This window comes from Pyrgilauda ruficollis, unplaced genomic scaffold (genome assembly GCF_017590135.1).
Source record: "Pyrgilauda ruficollis isolate IOZ18807 unplaced genomic scaffold, ASM1759013v1 scaffold159, whole genome shotgun sequence".
NCBI classification, from domain to species: Eukaryota; Metazoa; Chordata; class Aves; order Passeriformes; family Passeridae; genus Pyrgilauda; species Pyrgilauda ruficollis.
In genome coordinates, this window is record NW_024514654.1 from 713,812 (window position 1) to 740,011 (window position 26,200).

Genomic DNA, 26,200 nt, shown 5'->3' on the forward strand with positions numbered 1-26,200 from the left:
TTACTTGCAGGTGTGGACGTCGTAGACCCGCGTGCACTCCTGGCAGCTGACGTAGCAGCACCAGTGGAAGATGCAGTGACACTTCTCCTTGCGCTTCTCAGTCCGGGTGTTGTGGCCCCGCCCGCAGCACAGGAGGTCGCAGCCGTCGATGCCGTGGGAGGTGACGTTGCACGTTCTGTCCCTCGTCCCAAAGGAGCCCGTCTCCGGGTTGGGCTCACAGAAATTGGGGGAGTTCTCATAGTAGACCAGGTCCCGCTCCGTGGGCGGCTTGAAAAGCGCGTACTTGGCCCTGAGAGTTTCCACCCAGCCCCGGGACTCGCGGTGCTTCTCCACCACCATCTCCGAGGCGCTGTCGTATTTATCCTTCAGGTAGTCCCCGATGGCCCGGAAATCGGGCTGGGCCCACCAGCAGGTCTTGACCTCGCAGCTCCCCGAGAGCCCGTGGCACTTGCACTTGAGGTGCATGTGGTCCAGGATGGTCTGTGCGGGGCAAAGCACGGTCAGAGCAGTGGGTGGAACATGGGGTTTGCTCTCCATCACCTGCCTGTGCCACCTGGGCTTAAATGTCTGATCTAAGCTTGGTCTGGGAAGCCTCACCTTGAGTTTTGGGGGCAGTTTTGGGCACCACAACATAAAAAAAGGCATTAAGCCACTAGAGAGCGTCCAAAGGAGGCCACAAGGATGGGGAAGGGTCTGGAGGGGCCGTATGAGGGCCCTTGGTTTGTTCAGCTGGAGGAGAGGAGACAGGTTAGACCTCAGTGAGGTCCTCACACCCTCAAGAGGAGCAGTGGATGGCATCAATCTCTTCACTCTTGTGACCAGTGACCAGACCCAAGGCAATGGCTGGAGCTGAGCCAGGGAGGATTAGGTTGGATCTCAGGGAAAGGTTCTTCCTCAGAGGTGCTGGCACTGCCCAGGCTCCCCAGGGAATGGTCCCGGCCCCGAGGCTGCCAGAGCTCCAGGAGGGTTTGGACAGTGCTCCCAGGGATGCCCAGGGTGGGATTTTGGGGTGTCTGGGCAGGGCAGGAGATGGATCAATGATCCCTGTAGGTCCCTTCCAGCCCAGGATATTCTCTGGTTCTGTGATTCTGTGAGCATGGGCTGGTTGGAGATGCCCCAGAGATGTCACACTCCAAAAGTACAGCTGAGGTGGGCAGCTGCTCTGATCATCTGCCCCATCCAACACAACCTAACCCAACCCCATCCAACCCAACCCAACCCATCCCATCGCAACCCAACCCAACCCAATCCAATCCAACCCAATCCAATCCAATCCAATCCAATCCAATCCAATCCAATCCAATCCAATCCAATCCAATCCAATCCAATCCAATCCAATCCAATCCAATCCAATCCAATCCAATCCAATCCAGTCTATCTTAATCCAGTCTAACCTAGTCCCAATGTCTGATCCTTTTGTGGGGGTCCTTTCTGTGCTATGTGTGTGGACAGTCGGAGCCCAGAAAAGCTGAGGGCTGGAGATGTTTCTGAGCCCTGTGGATGGAGACTGATCCCTGTTCTCTCCTTGCTAATGACCCTTCATTTATGTCTCAAGTCCAACAGTTTGTACTAAAAAGTGTGTGAAATTTGGAATCTACAGACAGGACTCTTCACCAAAATCTCCTTTGTGTGGAGCAAAATAATCACTGATTTTGAATAAAATTACTGGAGTTTGGTGGGGGATTTTGGTGCTGGAAGCTGTCAGGCTTCTCTCCTTCCACCTCTACTTGCTGTGGTATGGAAAACTCATATCAGTGTTAGCTTCAAGCACTGTTGGAAAGGTCCCACTGGGTTTGCAAATGACCCAGGGCAGGCAGAGGCCCAGGTACTTGCTGGCTGCAGGAATGGAATGGAATGGAATGGAATGGAATGGAATGGAATGGAATGGAATGGAATGGAATATTCCAGTTGGATGGGGCTGTGGCTATCATCTACTCCAAGGAATCACTGGGTGGGATAATGTTATAATAGGGAACATGCAGGAAGGAGGCACTGAGAGGAAAATCCTCTTCAGCCACTGCTGACCTGGGGTTGGGTTTCTATGGCTTTGGAAGGTGCTCAGGATGCCTGGGGAAGCTGTGACTGCCCCACCTGTGGAAGTGTCCAAGGCCAGGTTGGACAGGGCTTGGAGCAGCCTGGGATAGTGGAAAGTGTCCCTGCCCATGCCAGGGGTGTGGAACAAGCTGGGCTTTAAGGTCCCGTCAACCCAAACAGAATTCTGGAATTCTGTTTGCACTGGAATCAAGGAATATTTTAGCTCTTAACCCCACATGTCTGTTTGGAGGGAGAGGAAATGCTGTGCCCTGGAAAATAATCCTAGAAAGTCGCTGCCTGGGAATTCCTGTGGTCCCACTCCATCAGGAGGAGCTGCACTGGGCCATCCATGCAGGACTGGCCACTCAGCCTGTCCCCACTGGACCTCAGCTGTCACCATGATATTTTCTGAAAAACCCCTTCGCCAGGATTTCTTCTCCTGAGAAGCTGAGAAGCCTCAGAGAAGAATGAAAACAATAATTATCTGACTGCTGCTCCTGTGTTTTGCTTCTTTGGAATGTGGTCTGGAGATGGTTTACCAACAGGTGCATGTTTGATTGGTTTCATGTGAATTGTTTTAACTTAATGACCAATCAGGGTCCATCTGTGTCGGGACTCTGGCAGCAGTCACGAGTTCTTATTATTCATTCTTGTTAAGCCTTCTGATGTATCCTTTCTCTATAGTTTTAGTATAATATAATATAATATAATATAATATAATATAATATAATATAATATAATATAATATAATATAATATAATATAATATAATATAATATATCAGCCTTTTGAGATCATGGAGTCAGATTGTTTAAAAAAAGACTGGACATGGCACTTGGTGCTACAGTCTAGTTGAGGTGCTAGGGCATAGGTTGGACCTGATGATCTTAGAGGTCTCTTCCAACCTCATTATTCTGTGATTCATCTCTTCCCTCGCCCTGGAGCCCCTCTCAAACACCACACCCAGCCTGCCCGCTGGGCACTCACCGTCCGGCCGGCCTCGTTGTTGTGCCTGTTCATGGCGGAGCGCGCATCCGGCCGGTTCTCCCGCGCGTCCGCGAACTCCCGGGACACCAGCACGCCGAAGTCGGCGTCCTCGCTGCACCCCCCCCACTTCCAGCCGTCGCCCGGGGGTCCCTTGTGGTGGGAGTCGCAGCCACAGATGGTGGAGGTGCCCTCGGCGCAGGAGCGGGTGACAGCGAAGGCCACCCCGGCCGAGGCGATGGCGTGCACGAAGGCAGATTCTCGAGTGGCTGCAGAGACAGAGCCCGGGGGTCACTGGTCAGTGCCACACTGGTGTTCTCCTTCCCAGCCTCCCCCAGCAGCACCTCAACCTCACTGGAAAGCCAGAAGTTATTCTGTTAATTTGTTAATGGAGGTTTCCTGGAGCGGGAGCGGCCAGCCTTGCCCTTGGGCAGCAGGAGGTGGGGCAGGGCTGTGACTCCAGCTCTGGGGGTCACAGCTGCAGCATCTCCCAAACACAGGGTCCAGGATTTCATCCAGCTCAGGGGTGAACAAGGTGTCAGTAGCAGCTTGAGGGGCCTCAGGAGAGAGCTACTGGAGTAATTCCTGGCCTGGGAACCCAGAGAAGGGCTCCATGCCAGGGGTTAGAGATGGAGCAGCTCATTGACCTGGGGAAAGGTTTTGGATGATCCAGGACACACGGTGGGAGAACAGGGGTTTGACCTTGGCCTCAGTGGCTGCACTGACCCAGGCTCTCCCAAGCACAGTTGGTATCTCAGAGGCAGCTTTTTCCCTGGGACACCTTTTGGCTCAGAGTTCTGCAGAGGTGCAGCTCCCTGGGCAGTGACACCAGGCTGCTTCAGCCCATCTATGAGGATGGAGACTTCAGGTCTCTAAATCCAGAGCAGATGTTGGGGTCAATCCAACCTTGTGCCAGTGTGCAGGAGGGGCTGGAGGCCAAAGTTCAGGGGCTGTGGAGCCTGGGCTGGAGGGCTCTGACTGCCTCGTGGGTCTGGTGTGATCAGATCATGGGGACAGTCATCAGCAGATGCGGGATGAATCAGAAATTTCTGCTGAGAAAATCACCTTGGAGCCAGTCCCCTCCTTCCAGAGCAGGAGCCATGAAGGAGCCGTCTCTCAGCTGTCCCCTGCATCCCTGCCCTCATGCCTGGGGACAGCAGGCCCCTCTCCCCAGCCTCAGTCTCTCTGCAGAGGTGGCCCTGGCTCCCAAAAGCCAGGTTTGCCGAGCTGAGCTGATGCCAGCCCGAGCAGGCTCTCAGGGGAGGTGGCTGTGGGTGGCTGCCAGCTGTGGGAATGTGCAGCCCTGCCCGGGGAGCTCCAAATGGGATCTCCAAGCAGGGCTGCTCAGTCCTGGCTGTGCTGGCAGCACCCTGCTGAGGTTTTCATCTCCTTTCAGCTCAAACTCTTCCCTCCTTGCCCTTCCCATCTCCGATGTGCCAGCAGGGATCACCAGCCAGGTTTTCCTAGGGGATCTTTCACCAGCTGCTCCTACTGGCACCGCTGGGGGCTGTGGGCACCGGTGGAAGGTCCCTGCTGCCAGTGAGGTGTCTCAGCCTGACAAAGGCTCTTTGGGTGGCCCCTGATCCACTGCAGATCGCATCAAGGAGCCAGCGAGCCCTCCTGGCCCCAGCCCAGGACAGCCCGGGGACAGGGGGAGGACACGAGTCGCTCTCGGGACCGAGGTGGCTCCGCTGTCCCTGGGAGGTGTGGATGGGCACGGGAGCAGGGTCACTGCCAGGGGGCTGGGCCGGGCTGGGCTGAGCCGGGCTGGACCGAGCCGGGCTGGGCAGGACCGAGCCGGGCTGGCAGTGCCCGCCGGGCAAGGCTGCGATGGACATGGCTCCTGCAGCTTCCCCTGTACCCCCCGTACCCCCTGTGCCCCCCGTGTCCCCGTGTTCCCCGCACGGTGCCGGCGCGGGGGGGAGCGAGCTGCGCTCAAACCGCTCGCCTTGAAATTCTCGCCCGGCTCTGGGCGAGGAGCTGGGAGAATTTCCCAGAGATGAAATGCGGGAGCAGCGTTCCCAGAACCAGGGGAGGGGCTGGCGAGGGAGGATTAGAGCCGCCTTGACAGTGCACCACTGCGACTGTCTCCCAGCCAGGCCCGTTACCTGCTGGGACACTCAATTTGCCATTGTTCCCGCGGTGTCACACTGTATTACCAGCATAATGCGGAATGTTTCCGCCGGCCAGCGTACCCACGGCACAGAGCACTGGCATTCCCCAGGAGCACCTCGTAGCAACGGGGCAATGTTCCCCTGTCCTGCCGTCACCCTCCAATCCCGCCAGCCCGGCTGGGAAATCCCTATTGATGGCGCTCCCCAGCCCCCCAGAATGGCTAAAGGGCGTGTGAATGCGGCAGCGATTTGAAACGACTGCGGCGCTGCGATGGTATCGCTCGCCCTGCCTCACAGTAGGGGAGGAAGCTTAGCTCTTTCTCATCGGTATAAGCTTATTTTTCTCTCTCCTTCTCTCCTTTCCCTCCCCCTCCCTTTAAGCTGCTGAGTTTATATCAAGCCGGCCCCTGATCCCACACACCCCTGTTTAGATGCAAATGACTGCGAGTGTCATGGCTGAGAAAAGCCCTGGGTTATCGTGGTGCGGGTCTGCCTTTTCACAGCTCGTGTCAGGGGCTTAGCCGAGCTCACCGGGACCCCCGACGGCAGCCCGGGCCCAGCTGCCTCCCCTGCACCTGCCCCGGCCCCGCAGCATCTTCCCGGGAATGTCCCGAGCAGGAGAGGAGCCAGGGCAGCCCGGGCTGAGGGGACAGGAGCACAGGGACTGGGGACCACCACGGTCCTCCAGGGGTGGATGGAAGCATGCAGGGCAGCATCCTTCTTCACCATGGGCTGCACCACGGGCTGCAGGGGAACCTCAGATCTGGTGCCTGGGGCACCTCCTCCTCCTCCTCCTCCTCCTCCTCCTCCTCTGCCCCTGGTGTCTGCAGAGCTGTTCCTCACCTGCTCTTCTCCGGTCACAGTTACAACTGCACAGTAACTCATTTTTCCTTCTTAAATCTGTTCTCTCAGAAGCATTGCCTCTGCTTCTGGCCCAGCCCTGGCCAGTGCCCACCCGTCTTGGAGCCAGCTGACACTGGCTCTGCTGGACATGGAGAAAGCTTCCAGCAGCTTCTCACAGAGCTCCTCACTACCAAAGCTTGGCCACGCAAAATCCAGGGCAGGAGAGGAGCCAGGGCAGCCAGGACAGGAGCTCAGGGAGTGGGGAAAGGTGTGAGCCTGCAAAGCTGACCTCTGCAGTCCAGCCCTGCTGCCCTGCTCCTCCTGCCCAGCCCAGGAATTGCTGTCCAGCTGCCCTCGCAGCCAGCCTGTGTGTGTGCCAGCTTTAACCAAAATCCTGGACTTCATCAGGAATTGTGATTGCTCCCCCCCCAGAGCAATGTGTGGCTGCTGGCTCAGCCCTGGTGTGGGCAGGACTTGGCTGGAAGAGCCATTGGCTTGAGATAAGAGCTGACCTTATTTTACAAAGAAAAGGGAAAGGAGGGAAGGGGAAAGCAGGTTTTTCTTCACTCCTTATCCCAGACTGCACACCTGCAGTATAAATCATCTTGGGGAATCTGCTTGTAAAAACATGATCTTACCCCACTTTTTTTTTTTTTTTTTTTTTTTTTTTTTTTTTTTTTTTTTATGGCCTGGGCTAAAAAATAAGACATGGAAAAAAGAAAACATAGAATCACAGAACTACAGAACAGTTTGGGTTAGGAGGGACCTTGCAGCCCATCCCATCCCACCCCCTGCCATGGCAGGGACACCTCCCACTGTCCCAGGCTGCTCCAAGCCCCATCCAGCCTGGCCTTGGGCACTGCCAGGGATCCAGGGGCAGCCACAGCTGCTCTGGGCACCCTGTGCCAGGGCCTGCCCACCCTGCCAGGGAACAATTCCTCATTCCCAATCTCCCATCCAGCCCTGCCCTCTGGCAGTGGGAGCCATTCCCTGTGTCCTTTCATTGATAGATTCTTGTCCCCAGTCCCTCTCCAGCTCTCCTGAGCAGACTCTGGGAATCTCAAAGGATCCTGTGTTCCTCGCTGCCACACAGTGACTCCAGTCCCATCCTCAATCTGCTCATTAATTTTGAAGGCAGCAGGGAAAAGACACGAGCACAGTTCAAAAATGTGAATAATCCCCACCATCAGATGGGCTGGGCTTTGATGTGTCCTCCTTTGCAGATGATGCTGTTTATTTTTAACTGCTCCACTTACAGGTTAGTGAGACACCAGGATAAATACATGCTGGGCTGTCTGGAGATGTCACAGGGGGACTGGGAAAGCTGAATATCCAACGTGCTCACTCATTTTTCTCCATCTGTCAGAAGAGTTTCAGGGCTCTGGGTGATATTTTACCTTGTCAGCTCGGGCTGTGTGGAGATGCTGAGGCAAGTCCACACACGAGGCTTTGCTCGAGTCCCTGCAGCCGAAAGCATCTTAAAATATTCTCCATAAATTCAAAGTTCAGTTTGCTCATTACAGGGAGGATGGTTCAAATCTGATCTTTAAGTGCTTTCCCGCTGACAGAAAAGGTGCTGAGAGATTTTCAGTGTCTCAGTGCTTGAGCAGTTCTTTCATAACTTGTTTAGAATTTTTTATGACAGTTTTTTAGTGACCATTTTTTAAAGAAAATTAAAACTTTCTGATATTTTAAGTGCTGAAATTTAGGACAGGCTTTTATTAGGCAGCAAATCAGAGTGTGTTGAGCCCTGCTGACAAGTTATTTGGTAGTAAATACAACAGTTACCCCAAAATACACCCTGGCACAACAGAGGGGAAATGAATCTCATGGTGCCTATTAGTGCTCTAATAAGGCTTGACAATCCTGGTTCCTGCAAAGAATCCCACATTAACACAAAGGAATGATTTTCACTGAAATTCTCAACTGACATTTTGGGGATCTGAAATGATACCTACCCTCACTGGGAGGCTGAAACTTGAAAAAAAGGATTTCATGAACTGTTTCTTTGCAGAATATTGGGGCTTTGAAAGAAAGATTCACCAGGACTCCTGCATTCTCCAGGGGGCTGTTGGGAAAGAGCCCAAAGTCCTGCTCTCACCCCAATTTCTCCAGTTCTTTGAAGCCAGTACCATAAAATGCCCATTTCCAAAGCACCACTGCAAACAATAATTTCTGTCCAATAAAGAGATTTTGGGTTGCAGGGACCCACTGGTGTCAGCAGCCAGGAAGAGGAGGGGGAAATGGTTTTGGTTGTGTTTATGAAGCTGTGAAACCAAGATATCACCTGCTCTCCTGGAGCCCCTTCAGGCCCTGGCAGGGGCTCTGAGCTCTCCCTGGAGCTTCTCCTCTCCAGGTGAGCACCCCCAGCTCTCCCAGCCTGTTCTGCCTTGCAGAGGATCATCAGTGGCCTTAGGAAACCAAAGCCTGGGCACCCACAGCAGCCAAAACCTTGTGGGTCTGACTCTGGGGTGGGAAACGTGGAGAGCCCGGGTGGGTGAGGGCAGAGCCTCGCCAGGGGAGTTGTTCAGCAGCTCCCAAATGGGTTCAGCCCCTGGGGTTTCTCTGAGCTGCCTTTGTGTTCTGTGCCCTGCCAGGGGCTGCAGGAGGAGAGCTTGGGGCTGTGGGTGACACTGGGGAGGCCCTGGAGGCAGGAATCCCTTGGGTGTTCAGGGAGGGCAGCCCTGTGCCCCCACACTGGCAGCAGAGCTCACAGCCTGGAGGATGCCCCAGGGAGGAGCAGCCCAGGAAGGCTTGGACACACACTTGGACATGACGTCTGCTCAGCTGAGCCCTCCCACACTGTGCTGCTCTGCAGGCCGAGCCCTCCTTCACTGCAAGTGACCATGGTTAACATGTCTGAAGCTCCTTTAAAATGAAATTACCCTCAGTTTCTTTTCAGGCTCTATTAGAAAAGATTTTTGATGCTGTTGTAGTGAGAACTGCACCTTTGAAGCTTTTCCAAAATAGCCTCAATCCACCTGAGGGAGCAGCAGCTGAGATGATCCAAGTTAATGCTGACAGGGGATTTCACCCAGGTGTTTGTGAGGTGAAACCCCAACAATTGTGGCCAAATGCAGAGTGTGAGCTGGGACAGGGATTGCCTTGGTTTGGGTTTGGGTTTGGTTTGTGGGGCTGCACCCCTGGGTGTGCTGGAAATCAGGAAAAGGGAACATGGCAATGGTGGCCACAGGATCCAGATAATGGGCCCAAAAGAAACCAAAATATCACCTGTGGATGTCCCTTGTGCTGAATGTGGCACAGAGTGAACAGAATCCACGGGAGAAAATGGAGATTTTTATCCACTGGGAGCTCTTAATTCTCTGCTTGGATCAGTTTGGTGGGAGTGCCTTTTGATCTGGGCTCTGGGACATCTGAGATGTGGGACAGGGCTTTGTCCCACCCAACCCAGTCTGTGACTCCTGTTCCATCCAAGGAAGAGGCTGAGTGGGACCAGATGCTCTTGGAAAGGTCCCTTCCAGCTCAGCCTGTTCCATGATCTCTGAAGTCCCAGGAGTGTCCACAGCCCTTGTCAGGGACGAGCAGGGCTGGTGCCACCCTCCTCAGAGCTGCCAGCACCTCTCAGCTCTGCCACCAGCCTTGTGAGCTCAACCACATCCCCTCTCTCTTCGGGGGTCAGGATGGATCTCAGGGAAAGGTTCTGCCCCCAGAGGGGCTGGCACTGCCCAGGCTCCCCAGGGAATGCCAGAGCTCCAGGAGGGTTTGGACAGCGCTGCCAGGGATGCCCAGGGTGGGATTTTGGGGGGTCTGGGCAGGGCAGGAGCTGCACTGGATGATCCCTTCAAACTCAGGGAATGTGGTGATTCTATGATCTGTCCCTCCAGCACCTCCTTCCAGGCTGTTTTGGGGCCCTTTCTCACTTTTTCCAGCATAATGCCCCATGATGTCACTGGGAACCCCAATTTTCTGGTGCCTCATCAGTGCCCCAGTGTGCCTGACCTGTGCCAGTTTAGAAGGTGGCATTTTGGGAGTAGGGCACAATGAGGAGTTTAGAGAGAGGAGAGGGAAAATGAATTTATAACCTCTCCTTGTTTCCTGCTTTTTGGGCTCATTTGTGAAAAGATTCATTGAAATCCCATTGAAAAAAAGATTTATTGAACTAAGCCTGATCAGGACCACGGATTTCAACCACGGTTGCTCACTGGAGGGGAAACCTGAGCCCAGGGCTCTCCTGGGGTGGGCAGTTTGTGCTTCAGTGGCTCTGCCTTGATCCCAAAGAGCTCAGCCACAGCCCCTCTCCTTGGCTCTTCCCACGGCTCTGCTGGACCCACTTTGGAAATGCTGCATGCCCAGGACAGGGAGCCCCTGATCCCAGAAGACATGAGAGTGCTTGGGGCTAAACCTTCCCTTCCTTTGTATCCTCTCCGGCCCTTCTGAGCTCCTGGGATGGGAACCTTTCCCTCCTTGTGATGGGAACACGCCAAAAACTTGGAAGAGAAAGAAACTGGAGAAATCAGGGTTGAAAGCTGGCACTTGAGTGTGGTAACCACATGTCCTCTGAACAGAGAGAGACAGCTCTCTGCCAGGATTTTCCTGGGAAGCTGTGAGAAAGCTCAGAGAAAACTCACAGAGAAAAGAATAAGAAACAATTCCTATCTCCACTTGCTGCACCTGTTGTGCACATGTAGAATGTGTTATGAAAATTGTTTGCCAAAAGATAGTTTCTTAATTGGACACTAAATGGTGTTTGAAGAGATTGACCAATTAAGTCAAAGCTGTATCAGCCTCTCTGTAAGAATTACAAGCTTCTTAATAATGTAGTGTAATAAAACAATTAATCAACCTTCTGCAATCATAGAGTCAATACTAATTATTACCTGACTTGGAGCCTGCCACGACACATCAGACCCTCTCCCTGTCCAGCAGGACAATCCTGGTGCACCCCAAAGCCCAGCGAGCTCAGTGCACAATGCTGATGCACCCCAAAGCCCAGAGGAGCTCAATACACAATCCTGGTGCATCCCAAAGCCCAGAGAAGCTCAGTGCACAGTCCTGGTGCACCCCAAAGCCCAGAGAAGCTCAGTGCACAGTCCTGGTGCACCCCAAAGCCCAGGGGAGCTCAGTGCACAGTCCTGGTGCACCCCAAAGCTCAGGGGAGCTCAGTGCACAGTCCTGGTGCACCCTAAAGCTCAGGGGAGCTCAGTGCACAGTCCTGGTGCACCCCAAGCCCAGGGAGCTCAGTGCACAGTTCTGGTGACCCCCCAAAGCCCAGGGAGCTCAGTGCACAGTCCTGGTGCCCCCCAAAGCTCAGGGGAGCTCAGTGCACAGTTCTGGTGACCCCCCAAAGCCCAGGGAGCTCAGTGCACAGTCCTGGTGCACCCCAAGCCCAGGGAGCTCAGTGCACAGTCCTGGTGCACCCCACAGCCCAGAGAAGCTCAGTGCACAGTCCTGGTGTCCCCCCAAGCCCAGGGAGCTGTGCCAGCCCTGCCCCAGCCCCGCTGCCCCCGGGTACCTTTGTCCAGGACGGGCCCGAAGATGGCCAGGCTGTCGTCGATGGTGGTGCAGTTCCAGCGGCGGCCCCGGAACTGGTGCTGGCACTCCTGGATGCCCAGCTTCACCCCCTCGGCCACGCTGGGCATGATCTCGATGTAGTTGCGGCAGAAGCGGAGCTGCTTGGGGACCAGGCCGGGGATGGAGCCGCAGAGGATGGGCTGGGAGCCCAGCGAGCTGTACTGCTGGCCCAGGGCCAGCGACCTGCGGGGACACGACGGGGCTGCGGCTCTTCTCTGAGAGCAGCAGGCACAACTGCCCAAGGGTTTCTCTCAGGGAAAAACAGAAACTCAGAGAAGAAAAGAAAACAATTCTTATTTCTGTTTTCTGCTCCTGTTGTTTGGCACATGTGGAAGGTGTTATGGAGATTGTTTACCCAAAGTTGTTGAGGCGAACTCTCCGTGTGTGGTGACACGAGGCTTGACTCCATTTCAGAAGGCTGATTTATTATGTTAAATATTATATTAAAATGCTACATTAAGACTATACTAAAGAACAGAGAGATCAGAAGGCTACAACAAGAATAGAACAGAATAGAATAACAAAATCCTGTACTGCTCACAGCCTTGGCACAGGTGGCTGTGATTGGTCATCAATGGAAAACAATCCACATGGACCAATCATGGATGCACCTGTTGCATTCCACAGCAGCAGATAGTAATTGTTTACATTTCTCTCCTGAGGCTCCTCAGCTTCTCAGGAGAGGAAAAATCCCAGCAAAGGATTTTTCATAATATCATGGCTACACAAAGTGATTTGTTAATTAGACACTAGTGGAAGTTGTTTTGATTCCTTGGTTGGCTGAGTCAAAAGCAGTGTCCTGACTGCCTCAGACAGTCACAGGTTTTTCTTTAGTATTCCTTAGTATAGCATCTCTTTAGTATGTAATTCAGTATAGTATTAGTGTAATACAGTATAGCTTCATAAAGCAATTGTTCAACCTTCTAAATCATGGAGTCAGAGCACATTATTCCCTACATTAGAGTCACCCTACATCAACAGGGGACAGTGTCAGGGCTGGGGATGCCCCACTGGTGCCACTTATCACCCCAACCCTGCCCCCACTGTCCCCAGGGTGTGGGAAATGGATTTGTAGGGAATTCTCCAAGCCTGGCAGAAGGCTCACACAGTGTGCATCTGTGTGCAAACCTGGAGAGAAGAAATGCTGACTTAGAAATGCCATGGAACAGGACAGACATTGCTGAGAGAGAAATGGAACTAGAAACTGATGCCTTGAGACGGTTGGCCTAGAAGAGAGACTAGAGGAGCTAAAGCATAAAGCATAAAGCAGGGATTTATTAGGAGGCCCCAATGGATCCACCTTGGGCAGCACAAGAGCCCAGCCAGGGCTGCACCCCAGGTGAACCAAAATGGTCACAAAATGTCCCACTGCTCACAGGGTCTCTCACTTTTATAAGCTCTGATCCATTTGCATACTGGAGTTAATTGTCCAATTACAGCTTTAGGTTATCAAGTCCCATCCTGCTTGTTTTTCTCTCTTCAGCCCACATTCTTTGTGCTCTTGGGCCTGAGATCTGGATCATTTGTCCTTGGTCCCCAGCTAGAGCAGGAATTGTTTTGTCTCCCTGCTCTGTGCAGAGAGCTCACCATCCCCTCAGGTGAAGCCCAGACCCACACACTAAAGCAGCTCAGAACCTGAAAAATAGAAAAGCCAAAACCTGAGGCATCAAAATAAATTTCAAAGGATGGCCTTGCAAATAACACTAGATACTTTGGAGAAATAGAACTGTGAAAGATGCATTGTAGTAGGACCACAGGGGGTAATTTTAGATGATTGGCTTTAAGGCATTTACAGCATGGTGTGACAAAAGCTGATAGGCCAAGAAACACTTACAGTGTATTGTAATTAGGAAATAGTTGGTTTCTGATTGTGATGGTGTGAATTATAACATCTGTATTGTCCTACCCTTCCCATGAGACTGAAAATGATATAAAAGTTTTTAAAACACCTCTCAGCTGCCCCTAGTCTGGGTCAGAAAAGGGCTGAGTCCAACACAGGGGTAGTTTGGTGAGCTAAGAGCTCAAGGGGACAAAGTTCTGAACCCCAGGGATTCCTGAGGGATTCCTGAGGGATTCCTGAGGGATTCCTGAGGGAACAGAGCTCTGCTGACAGCGCTGGTGTGGGAAGGTGGGGACACCCCTGTCCTTGGGGGGCACAGGGGGACCCAGCTCTGCACGGAGCCATCCTGGGTGCTCCAGAGCCCCTGAGAACCCCCAGGGGGCTGGAGGACCTGACAGGACCTGCCGGGGGCTGCAGCCAGGGCAGCAGCTCCTGGGGAGCACCCTGGGCTCTCTCGGCTGCCAGGAGAACAGCGTGAGAGCTTCTCAGCTGTGCAGGGTGGAAGGTGCCCTGCCCAAGGCCAAGCTGAGCAGCTCAGGGATCAGCAATCCTGCACAGGGCTGCTCTGGGCTCGGAGGTGTCAGTGCTGCTGCTCCAGGCTGGCTGGGCACCTGTGGCCCTGGCAGAGACTGAACCACCTCTGCTCCACCCGGATGGACACCGGGCTCAGCGAGCTGCTGGGAGCTGGGGAAGGTGCAAGACAGGTTTGAGAGGATCCTTTCCACTGCTCCAGGGAGCTATAAATGATAATAATCGATTCCATATTCACATACTTCATGAATCACACTTTTTCCCTTCTGTTTGACATTTATGAAAAAATAACATGGATTTATTGCATTTTCCTGTGCTATTAAAAGGAACCATTTCTCAGCAGTTTAAAAGGAGAATTAGATCCAATATTACTATGGAGTCTTTCCATATACTCTCTTGCTATTTAATTCTTGCATAATCTTTGCCATTAAGTGTTTAATAATGTTTGTTTTATTTTTTTTCCTCACCAGATTAGGGACTAGTCTTTTGTTGCTTTTCCTCCTTCAAGGAAAGAAGAGTTAGGTAAGAACTGTGGGATTGATTTAATCAACAGGCCTGCAGAGATTATTTTATTATTTTGTTCTGTTTGAAGGCTTGAGGAATTAAAGCATAATGACCACAAAAACACTCTGTGGCCTTAATGTATGTCATCTGCCCAATGCCCCCAAGAAAAAGACATCATATGCTATATATTTAAACCTGCTTCTCCTATGAAGTGGCTGTTTTGTCATTCTAAATTTTGAAAAATCACAGGAGGTATGTTCACAAAGCCCATTAACAAATAAGATTTGTGCTCACACTTCCTGCACGCTCTTTTGAAAATTGATCCCTGAGGGCTGCCAGTGGCCCAGCATCAAACTGTGGGAACAGTGGGTCAAACTGGCCAGAAATTGCCACTGAAGGGACAGCCTGAGGGTTCAGAGGTGTGTGAGCAGCAGCTCTGTGCCACAGTGACCACCACGAGCCCAGAGCAGAGAGCTCCCTGTGCAGGCACCACCGTGGGCAAATAAAGGGAGTTTTGGCTCAGAATGTTCCCAGCCCGTGGTGGGATTGTTGGGGTGTCCTGAGCAGGGCTGGGAGTTGGCCTGGAGGTCCTTGTTGGGTCTCTTCCAGCTCAGGAGGTTCTCTGACCCCTTGGTTCTGTTTCTCTTGGGCTGGGAGTCCATGGCAGGAGCTGAGGTGAGGCCCCAGCAGAGCTGAGCAGCAGGGCAGGAGCTGCTCCCTGTCCCTGCTGACCCTGGGCCAGCCCTGGTGACTCTCTGGGCTGCTCCACACTCAGCTTTTGGCCCAGGTCTTGCCCTGCACTCTCTGCTGGCTGCCCCAGCCTTTGCAGGTGCACAGGGCTGTTTTTTCCCCAGGTTGTTTTATCCCAGGTCCCTTGGTTGGAGTTCATCCCATTCCTGTCACATTCCAACCACCTGTGGTACCAACCACTTCCCCCCTGCGTTTGTGTTCCTTCCTCAAGCTCCTGGAGACTGGAATAAAACAATCATTTTAGTCCTTGGTTCAGCCAGCTGGGAGAGCCCCCAGGAGGGCTCAGAGCAGAGCCATTCCAGGTCACATTTGGTTTCTCAGGGCCTTGTCCTTCCCCAGTTTGAGCTCCTCCAAGGACAGAGATGCCATGGGACACGTGGGTGACTGTGTCACCCAGAGCTGCTCTTCCAGGCTGGAGGCTGAGCTGGCATCAGTTGATTTAATTACACATGAATGATTTTAGGGATGGAAAGGGAATCCCAGGGAACCTGCTCAGGAGAAATGTGTCTGCTGGAGAGGACCTGACTGCCACCCCTGCCCCAGTGCTGTCCTCCTGCTCCCTGCTCCTCCTGCCCCTCTCTGCCCCTGGGGCAGCTGCCTGAGGCTTCAGCAATCTTTGGGCTCACATCTCCACTCTTGGATGGACACGTGGGGAGAAGCAGATGTGGCTGACAGGCAGCAGCAGAGCCCTGGGACTGGCTCTCAGAGCTGCTCTGAGCTTCCAGTTCTCTCTCATCCCATGGGATGCCCTGGGACTGGCTCTCAGAGCTGCTCTGAGCTTCCAGTTCTCTCTCATCCCATGGGATGCCCTGGGACTGGCTCCAAACCCCCTGGGGGTGCTGCCCTCCAGGAAAGCAGCTCCTTGGGAAGGTGTTTGTCTGTCCTGGGCTGTGTGAGGAGGGCAGGGTCTGGGCTGGCCCTTGGGGTGTGCTCATGGGGGCTTTTACAGGTTCCTGGTAAGAGATAAGCAAAGGGCCAGGAGGGGACCCTGTGTGCTGGGGACAATCTGCTGGGTCACCCCTTTCTCCTTCTTCTGCAGTCCCATAAGCTGGTGCTGTCTGTGATGAGCCCTGGGAGCTCCTGGGGTCCTGGAGATGGGCAGGAATTTGCTCATCCCTGGGTAAAGTTGGCATTTGTGTGAGGAGTGTGCTCCAGGCTGTGGGAGCCCAGCCCCTGGGGCTGCTGAGCTCAGTGCTGCAACTTTTTACTGGAAATGCAGGGAAAACGTCTCTGGGATGTGCTGCTCTAGGAGCAATCTTTGCTCCCTTTTTGCCAGGGATGAAATGTGTGAGGTGGTATTTCTTGCTGGGACTCAGATGTTTGTTAGTTCTTATCTGTGTTACATCTCACAAACCCTGAGTTCTGCAGCACTTCACTCTAACAAACTAAAATGGAGCCCCATCTCTCTCTATAAGGCCTTTTAAGGATAAACTGTCCTATTAAGAAATGACACCTAATTATTTTTACTTTTAACTCAATAACCAACCACCCTTGGCCTGCAATGTGCACTTTTTTATCCAATTACACAAAACCACCCAAACCCATGGAGAAGAAGATGAAGAAGGTGAAGAAGGACCAGCCTCCACCCCAAAACCTCCATCTTGCTCTATATATATTCCTATATTCTAAACCCTTCAACTCTAAGTTTCCCACCCTGTGATATCACACACCTCTATTCAAACTCCACACCCACAATCCCAGCTCTTTCATTCCATTTTGGAAGCTTTCTCCATGGCCTCAGGTCAATGCAGTGTTCTCCTGGGGGTCAGTGCCTGTCAGCACAGAAAGTCTGAAATCTCAGTTTCCAGGGTTCCATCACTGCTCTGGGAGTGTTTTCTGGCTCTGAACCCAGCAGCTGGAAGCAGATGAATTTGAAGAACTCTTTTTTCCCCTCCCCACAGCAGGACAGCTCCAGCCCTGTGGCAGGAGATCTCTGGGCTGTCACCAAGGGCACAGCTTGTCCCCTGGAGCACTCCCTGCATTGCAGCTCTCCCTTGCCCTCCTGAGGGATGTCCCAGATAAATGGGGACAAGCTGCAGGGATCCTGGGCCCCTCTGTGCCCCTTGCCCTGACAAGGCACACGGAGGGATGGAGGGAGGCAGGAAGAGGCTCTCCCTGTGGAGAGACTGGTAGACGATGGATTATTTTCACTCTGAGTTTCTAATTTCAGTCTAATCCAGTGTCTAAACCCACCTTTCTAACAATTCAGCCTGACAAAATTGTTAGAAAGACTCTGCATTTTCCTCACTGGAGCCTCCAGCACAGCAGGAGATGCAGGAGGAGACCCAGGAGTGCTGCTGGTCGTGGTGGCTGCTGCTCTTCCTGAACTCCTCCAGAGCCACGGCCAGCAGCACTCCCTGGGAGCTCCCAGCAACTCCAGTAAAGCTCTCTGAAACCACAGCTGCAGAATCCCAGGATGAATTGGGTTGGGAAGGGACCTTAAAGCCCATCCAGCTCCACCCCTGCCATGGCAGGGACACCTCCCACTGTCCCAGGCTGCTCCCAGCCCTGTCCAGCCTGGCCTTGGGCACTGCCAGGGATCCAGGGCAGCCACAGCTGCTCTGGGCAGGAGCTGTTGGTTACAAACATTGTCCTGCTTGGCTCCCTGACACCAATCAATGCCTCAGACTGATCCCTGGAGTTCTCTCACAGCACTGGGGAAGCTGGGAGCCAGAAGGGAAAAAAGCTCACAGCTGGGATCCTGTTTGCCACCTGCTGCCTTTGGGAAAATCTGTCTCTGCCTCGAGGGGGTTTTCTTGCACGGTTTTGAGATGTATTTGGTGTTTTCCAGGTCTGGTCAATGTTTCTGCTCTGAGCAGAGGCACTGGTGCCTCCTGGCAGTGCTGGCCTGGGGACACAGTGCTGGGAGCAGCAGTTTCCATCCTGGCTCCTTTTCTGTCTCACTTTTACCTGGTGTAATATTCATTGTTTTAATTCTGGTGCTGTGCTGACTGCAGCCCTTTGTGGGCAGGGGAACACACAAATTCTTGGGATTGCCTGAAGATCAAGAGCAGCAGCAGGGAAAGTTTTGCAAGTCAAAGCATGCCATGATGTTCACATCTGAGAGGGGAAATGTCAGATCTTGACTGAATGTGGAGAACAGACAAAACCTGACAGAATTCCAATGAGGAGAGGGACTGGATAGCAGCTTTTCACTCAGGAATCCCCCTCTGAGCGTGTCTGGAGGTTGGAGCTTTTCCATAGAGGGGGCACCTGTGTCACCAGACTCCCCACCCAGCTCTGAAGTCCTTGGTGGTCAGCAAAACAGACTAAAAATTCATTTTTTTAAAAGGAGCTGCCTGAGCTTTAGAGGCTGATGGCTAAGCCAAGAGTGAGGACAGGGCAGGAATGGGATGTGGGGTTTGAATGTTTAACTCTCCTGGAAACTGCCCACAGATTTCACAGCCCAGTGTGAGCCCTTGAAGCAGAGAGCTCTTTTTCCACTTGGTGTGCTGGAAAATAACCTTGTTAGAGACTGTGTATGAACTGTATGATCTGAACAACATTCAGCACCCACAAGGCCAGATTCTGTCCCATTAAACTTCCCCCTTAATGTAGTCACTAAGGGCCATAATCCTTTTAAAAGGCAAAAGTCCATTAGAAATCATCACTTATAGTGTATTGCAATTAGGAAATACTTGCCTTCTGATTGTGATGGCATGAATTACAACATCTGTATTGTCACACCCTTCCGATGAGACTGAAAATGGAATAAAAGTTTTTAAAACAGCTCTCAGTTGCCTCATCTCTGGGTCAGAAAAGGGCTGAGTCCAACAGGCAACCTGCTCCATTTGCAGGTTATTTCCTGCAATAACCAACCCCCCTGATGTCCCCTGGGGGATCCACCAGCCCTGTCCAGTTATTTCTGTCAGAGCACTGGCACAGGGGGGAGTCGTGCAGAGAGCTGCCACAGGGAGCTGAGGGGACAACGAGGGCATGGAGAGAGGGAGGGATGGAGGGATGGATGGATGGATGGATGAGGGATGGATGAGGGATGGATGAGGGATGGATGAGGGATGGATGAGGGATGGATGAGGGATGGATGAGGGATGGATGAGGGATGGATGAGGGATGGATGAGGGATGGATGAGGGATGGATGAGGGATGGATGAGGGATGGATGAGGGATGGATGAGGGATGGATGAGGGATGGATGAGGGATGGATGAGGGATGGATGAGGGATGGATGAGGGATGGATGAGGGATGGATGAGGGATGGATGAGGGATGGATGAGGGATGGATGAGGGATGGATGAGGGATGGATGAGGGATGGATGAGGGATGGATGAGGGATGGATGAGGGATGGATGAGGGATGGATGAGGGATGGATGAGGGATGGATGGATGGATTATGGATGGATGATGGATGAATAATGGATGGATAATGGATGGAGGAGGGATGGATAATGGATGGATAATGGATGGATGGATGGATGGATGGATGGATGAGGGATGGATGATGGATGGATGATGGATGGATAATGGATGGATGATGGATGGATGGATGGATGATGGATGGATGAGGGATGGATGATGGATGGATAATGGATGGATGATGGATGGATGGATGGATGATGGATGGATGAGGGATGGATGATGGATGGATGATGGATGGATAATGGATGGATAATGGATGGATGATGGATGGATGGATGGATGGATGATGGATGGATGATGGTTGGATGGATGATGGATGGATGGATGATGGTTGGATGGATGATGGATGGATGGATGGAGGGATGGAGGGATGGCAGGAAGAGGCTCTCCCTGTGGACAGGCTGGCAGAAGATGGATTATTTTCACTTTGAGTGTCTAATCCCAGGGAGACTGAAGGAGGTTCAGGGGTGCAGTGATGCAGCAGAAAGGGAAAGCCAGAACAGGGAAAATCCAGGGTGAAGCATCAAGAGGAGTGTTGGGAGGAGGCTGCCCTGCTCAGTGGGAGTGTTTGCACTCAAGGAATAATAGCCAGCATTTTATGTATTTCTCATTGTGCCCTATCAATCATTAAAAAAATTGCCAAATGACACCCACTAATGACAGATCATCCTCCCAAAGAGGAGCATTTGGTTGTGCTTTATCTTCTTCTTGTACTCTAAAAAAAGCCACTGTGGGATGGGGTTTCACTATTCCCCTTTAAAAATGCACCCAGATTCTTCAGACTTAATGAAACTTAGGGGCAAAGAGGGGAGAACCTCACTCAAGCCCCAAGCATTTGTTCAGGGCTTGCATCACCAGGTGGTTTCTTTATTGAAAGTCAGAGCCACATGTGCTTGTTTGGGGCAGATTTTAGTGTCTAAACCCCAAATGTGTTTTCTCCAATCTCCCAGTGACCTACCCAGTAATTGGTGGCACTTTTGCCATCTCCAAGTCCTGAGTGTTGCTGACAATCACTGCTGCTCACGTGGCAGGAGGGTGCTCAAAAACCCCAAAATCCATCAGCTGGGCTGAGTTTCCCACGCTGAGCAGCCCCAGGAGCCTCCTGCCCTGAGCACTTCGGGGTGGGGATGAGCACAGGGCAGGTGAGAGAGGAATCCCACTGTGCCAGGGACATGCAAAGCAGGGAGGTGTCCTGGGGTGGGGCAGGGCTGTCTCCTGAAGCTGCTGCCAAGCACAGAGGGGTTGGAACCAGGGGTTTTCCCCTCTGAAGGTTGGTCTGCTCTGCCTGTGGTTTCCTACTCACACTCTTGTTCCGTCTCTTGGGTTCAGGACCCATCTTTTGTAAGAACTGATTTACTGCTCTGTTAGAGTTCTAGATAATAAAATATTTACACTTTCTATACTAACTAATCTAACCCAAGAAAACACTACATTTAACCTAAAGCCGTGGAAAAGGCTTCCAAAATTAATTGATAACACTAAAATTACAAGTGGGTAGTTAATTTAAAAGTGTGTAATATCACAAAGTAAAAAACCTAGAGTTTGAGGTTTTAAAATATAGTAATATAGATATGAAACGAAATAGAAGTTTTAAAACAATAGCTAATCCTTGTTCTTTGCCTTCTTCTTCCTTCTTTTTCATGAATTTAAGTAGTATTTTATAATCAGACAAAAAAGTCTGCATTGCGGACTTCGAGTAATTAGTTATTAAGTTAAAAATAAAAATAATTTGTCATTTCTTAATTAGATAGTTTAACCTCAAAAAACCTTATAACAAAAAATAGTTAACCATTTTGTACCTTGTTAATAAAACACTACAAAGCTCACTACCTATGAAACTATAACATGGATTTTAAAAAAAATAAACATCTAAACCTAAACACAAAATATCATCTGAAAAACTTCAATCCCAACTTCAACAAAAAAACCAAAAACAAAACCAAGAAAAAATGGAAAAAAAAACCCCAAACCCCAACATTTAATGGTGTCCTGTGTGAGGAGTGAACTCATGAGATTCAGATTATAAAACTCCCAAATCTCCATGGAGATCACCCCCAAATCTGGGCTGGACCTTGGCAAGCACTGGCTGGGTGGCTCCTGGGTTTGGGGAAACATTCCTGGGCTCTGGGCAGAGCAAAGGCTGCTGTGGGAATCCCTGTGCTCTGGAAGAGGCAGGAAGGAGATCCCAGAATTCCCACAGCTCAGCACCCTGGGATCCCCCTCTGCCGGCTCCTGGGGCTGGCAGTGCCTAAAATCCACCTGAGCAGAGGGAGCTGAGCTCTCCCTCAAAGCCTTGGGGGGTTTTGGGGTTTAGAAGGAGCAAAAGCAGAAAAGGAGGTGAAGGTGTGGAGCTGCAAGGGGTTGTTCATCCCCATGGTGAAAGCAATTCCTCTCTCCCACGGTTGACTCCCCTCATGTTTGCTGCTGTTTCTGGTCCCACAGCCATTCCTGATCCCCACAAATCCAAATTCACCAGCTCCCCATGCCAGTCCTCCAGCTGGCTGTGCTGAGCAATTCCCCTGCAGCTTCCCCAGCGAGCCCCAGCCAGACCTTCCCTGCCCCACACGGCCCAGCCCTGCCCCAGCGATGGGTTTTCAAACCTTTGATTAAGTTATGTGAACTTTTTTGGGTCATTTGTCTCCTCTCACCATCTTCACTCAGAGTTGCTGGGCTGAACGTGCCCAGTTTGAACCAAAACCAGTTTGAACCCTCTCCTCATCAACTCACTGGGCTGGGCCAGGGTGGGCTCAGCACATCCAGGGGCATCACTGGTGGCAGCAGACTGGGAGTGCTGCATCCAGAGGGACACTGGAAAGGGACATTGTCCAGGAGATGTGACCATGTGCTCGGGGTTGGGTGGCTGAGGGGTCGCAGGAGAGGAGGAAGGGCTGGGCAGGGTCAGTGGGCAGGAAAAGAGGCTGAAGGGATCCAACAACAGCCCACAACCACTTGTGGGGCAGTTCCAGATGTGACAGAGCCAAACTCATCCCAGGGCTGCCAGATGATGGGAACAACTGGAAATGTAGCTGGAAATTAGGATGGGCAAATTCCCTTTGCAGGTGCCCAGCAAAGAGAGGGGATCTCATCCAAGGGGGTTTGTGTTGGGCACAGCCCCTGCTGCCCTGGCGTGGTGCTGGGGATGTCTCTGCCCCAGGGCAGGTTGGACTACAGACCTGGCTCAGGCTGAAAGGTGTAGCTGGGTGGGAATTCCATCCCCATCTGTCAGAGGTGGGGCAGATATCTGGTGTTCATTGGGCAGTTTTCTTTATCTCTCCCACAGCCAATCCTCCCTCCAGGAGATCTCTTCTCTTCCTGGGCCATTAATTATTAATTATCATCTGTTCATGGCCAGTGAGTGTCCCTGCATGGCTGATCAAATTCCATCATCCCATGGGGAGATGCTCTGCCCAGGGCAGGAGCCAAGCATTCCTACCTGGATACAATCTGAGCCTGGAACAGCACAGCAGCCTTTGCCCACTGCATTCCCAGAGGAGCAGCTTTCTCCTGCCCTGCATTCCCAGAGGAAGAGCAGGCCCATCTCCAGCAGCCCTGGAGCTCCAGAGGAAAACTCCAGCCTTGTGCAGGATCCCTGCTCCAGCAGAAGCACAGCTGGCACTGCAGGAGGGCTGAGCCCCCATGGGATGGGACTGTGACACCACCCTGACACACAGGGGGTCAGGGCATGTTCTGACTCTGCCCGTGGTTTGTTTTCTTTTTTTGTACTACTGCATTTGTATTTTTAATTTTCCTAGTAAAGAACTGTTGTTTCTACTCCCTTATCTTTGCCTGAGAGCCTCTTAATTTCAAAATTGTCATAACTCGGATGGAAGAGGTTTACATTTTCCCTTTCAAGGGAGGCTCCTGCCTTCCTTAGCAGACACCTGGCTTTTCAAACCAAGACACAAGGCAAAGGAGCAAACTGCATTTCAGCAGGGAGAAAACAGCCCCACACTCAGGGGCTGCTGCTGTTGGAGCATTCTCACTCTGGCCTGTTTCACATCCTGGGTGCTCTGAGGGGCTCAGTTGGCTCCTGTCAACGGGGAGAAGCATCTTCCTTCAGACAGGAGCACAGAAAATCCACAGCCAGCTCTGAAATGGCCAAATGGCTCAGTTCCCCTGGGAGCAGTGAATTCCACTGGAGGGCTGCTCTGCCTGGCAGGGACAGTGAGGGCTCTGGGCCCTGGCAGGGATCAGAGCCTCCAGAGAAGTTTAAGTTCTTTAATGTAGAAGATTTTAGAGAAATGCAGATATTGGCAGTGCAAACAGGTGCAGACCAAGGGTAGAAGAATCTCAGCGAGGGGAAGGTTTGTTGGGGGGTGAAATGACTGCCAGGGGGTGTTGGGTGCATCGGTGTTTCAGAGAACACAGATTTCTGCAGCTTTCCTCCTAAGCTGACACTGAGCTGAAGGGATCTCCTGTCCCCCTGTCCCCAGGCAGGGTTCAGTGCTCCCCTTCAGACTCCAGGGGCTGTAAGCCACAGAAACTTCCTGAGGAACTGGGGGACAGAAGGAGGCACTGAGGGGGCTCAGGCACTCTGGTACATGGAGAGTTATGGTAGAGAGGAGGTGTCACAGCCCAGAAAAGCTCCCCTGACCCCACAGAGACTCAGGGAAGGACTTAGGTGAGGTCAGCTGAGCCTGCCCCTGAGTCCTGGACAGTGCAGAGCACGTGGGCCTTAGCTGGGTGAAGGATGACCAAGGACTGACCCCCAGAAGGGCTGTGGTGAGATTTTTGCACCAGAAACAGAAATAAATCTTGTTTTATTAATTTTTTCCCTTTCCTCCTCTGCCCTGTAGACATGGCATGAGCTGCTCTCCCGTGTGTGCTGCCAGGTCTCTGCTGCCATTGTTTTGTAGTTTTACAGAATCAGGTAGCTGCAGGTGGCAGCTGGGCTGCAATAAATGGAAATAAAAGAGGGTGTCTCACAAGACCCAGGTGTTCCCCTGCCACTGACCCTGGGTTTGGGGCTGCTGAGTCAGAGTTCTGATGGTTTGGGAAGTCAAAGGGATTTTTGCTTTGATCCAAGGAGATCACAGAACCACAGGATGGTTTGGCTTGGAAGGCACCTTAAAGATCACCTTGTTCCAACCCCCTGGCATGGGGAAGGATGTCACCCACTAGACCTGGTCACCCAGGGCCCCGTCCAGCCTGCCCTTGAGCACTCCCAGGGATGCAGCATCCAGCTGCCATTCCTGACTCCACGGAATGTGTGGGGAACGCTTCCAGGGAGGACCAAAGGGAGCAGAGATGGAGCTGCAGGTCTGAGCCCTTCTGACAGGGGGAATTGTTACCCTGACCTTGCTGCATCAAAGCCCTTCTGGGTGGAAACCAGCTGAGTTTGGCTGGAGAAATGTAAAACCAACCCCCAGAGGACACCTGAGCTGCAGAGTCCATCTCTTGTACTGGAATTGTGTCTGGGACATGGGGAGCTCAGAAATTCCTGTGGAAAGGACAAGAGGAATGGGGGATTCCAGAGGATCAGGTCCTTCAGGAATGCTCTCCCTGGGGGGAGCAAGGACCTCTCTTCTCCCCCAGCACCAGGCAGGATGAGCTGGGGAAGGAGTGGCCAGCTCCAGGTTGAGCTGCCAGCCAGAAAAAGCCATTGTGACCCCCTGGCACTGAGCAAAGCCCAGGAGATGCTGGCAGAGGAGCCTGGTGAGGTGTCTGGGGGTGTGAGCCACAGCCTGGGCACAAATGTCACCTCTCTGGGAGCAGGCAGGACGTGTCACAGCCCTGGAGCTGCTGCAGGCTGAGCCTCAGTGCATCTCCAGGGGGATGCAGCAGAGGTAAATGACACATCCAGGGCCAGGAGAACAGGGTGGTTTTGATGGAATTGGATTCCTCAGCTCTGGATTTGCCTACAGCTTCCCTCCTGGACGTGTTCAGGGTGGTTCTGTCCTTCTGTTTGCCCCTGGGGCTGTGGCTGGGGCTGTGCTGTCTCACCCAGGCACTGCTGCAGGAGCTGGGCTGGTTTAAGCCTCCTCCCTGTTGTAAATGGGATGTTAAACACGGGCAGGGGACAAAGGAGCAACAGCAGTGAGCTGAGGCAGTGGCTTATGCTGACAGTTTGATCAGTCTATTGGAAAGACTTCTGAGAGATTATTTAGTTACAGTGGGAAGAAGGGGAAGATTAAGACTTTGTGTCCAGCAGAAGAGGGCAGGACAATAGCTGGTGAGTGGGAATTCAGACCAGGGGGGTACAAAGGCACAAATCTCACAGCAAAAGAGCAGTGCCCAACACTTGTTGCAGATTCTCTTACACTGAGTGCCCTCAAATCCAGCCCGTGCCTGTCTGAAAAAAGCTGCTGGAGCCAGGAAAAGTGGATTTCTCACCCTCAGGGTGAGGTGATCACACTCAGGGGTCACACAGCCCTGCCTGCCTTTGCAAGGAGGATTTTTCCTGCACCCTGTGCCCATGAGGAGGGAGAGCCCCCTCAGAGGGTGTTGTGCTAGCACAGGAGGATGGCACAGGAGCTGTTGTGTAGTGGGGGATCAATATTATCAACATTCCTGAGTATATCAATATTCTCTGACTAAAGCTAAAGTCCTCCAGCAGCCTTTGGTAAAACACCTGAGCTCTGCAGGGCATGGGCAGGCACAGGAGCTCTGCACACCAGGAGTCCAAGGCAACTCAGTAATTTCAAATAACACTGTGGTAATTGCAGAGCACACAGGGATCCCAGGCTCCCTCGT

At 52.3% G+C, this 26,200-nt stretch overlaps 1 protein-coding gene across 1 annotated transcript in view; it reads right to left on the bottom strand.

Annotated features, from left to right (window-relative positions):
* WNT3 (Wnt family member 3) overlaps positions 1-26,200 on the bottom strand; it is a 46,409-nt gene continuing 20,209 nt past the window's right edge. Inside the window, exons 2-4 of the mRNA XM_041461983.1 lie at positions 11,448-11,689; positions 3,021-3,286; positions 1-480 (exon numbers count right to left, since the gene is read on the bottom strand). Of these exons, the coding sequence (XP_041317917.1) occupies positions 1-480; positions 3,021-3,286; positions 11,448-11,689 (988 nt within the window). The remainder of the gene's footprint in view (positions 481-3,020; positions 3,287-11,447; positions 11,690-26,200) is intronic.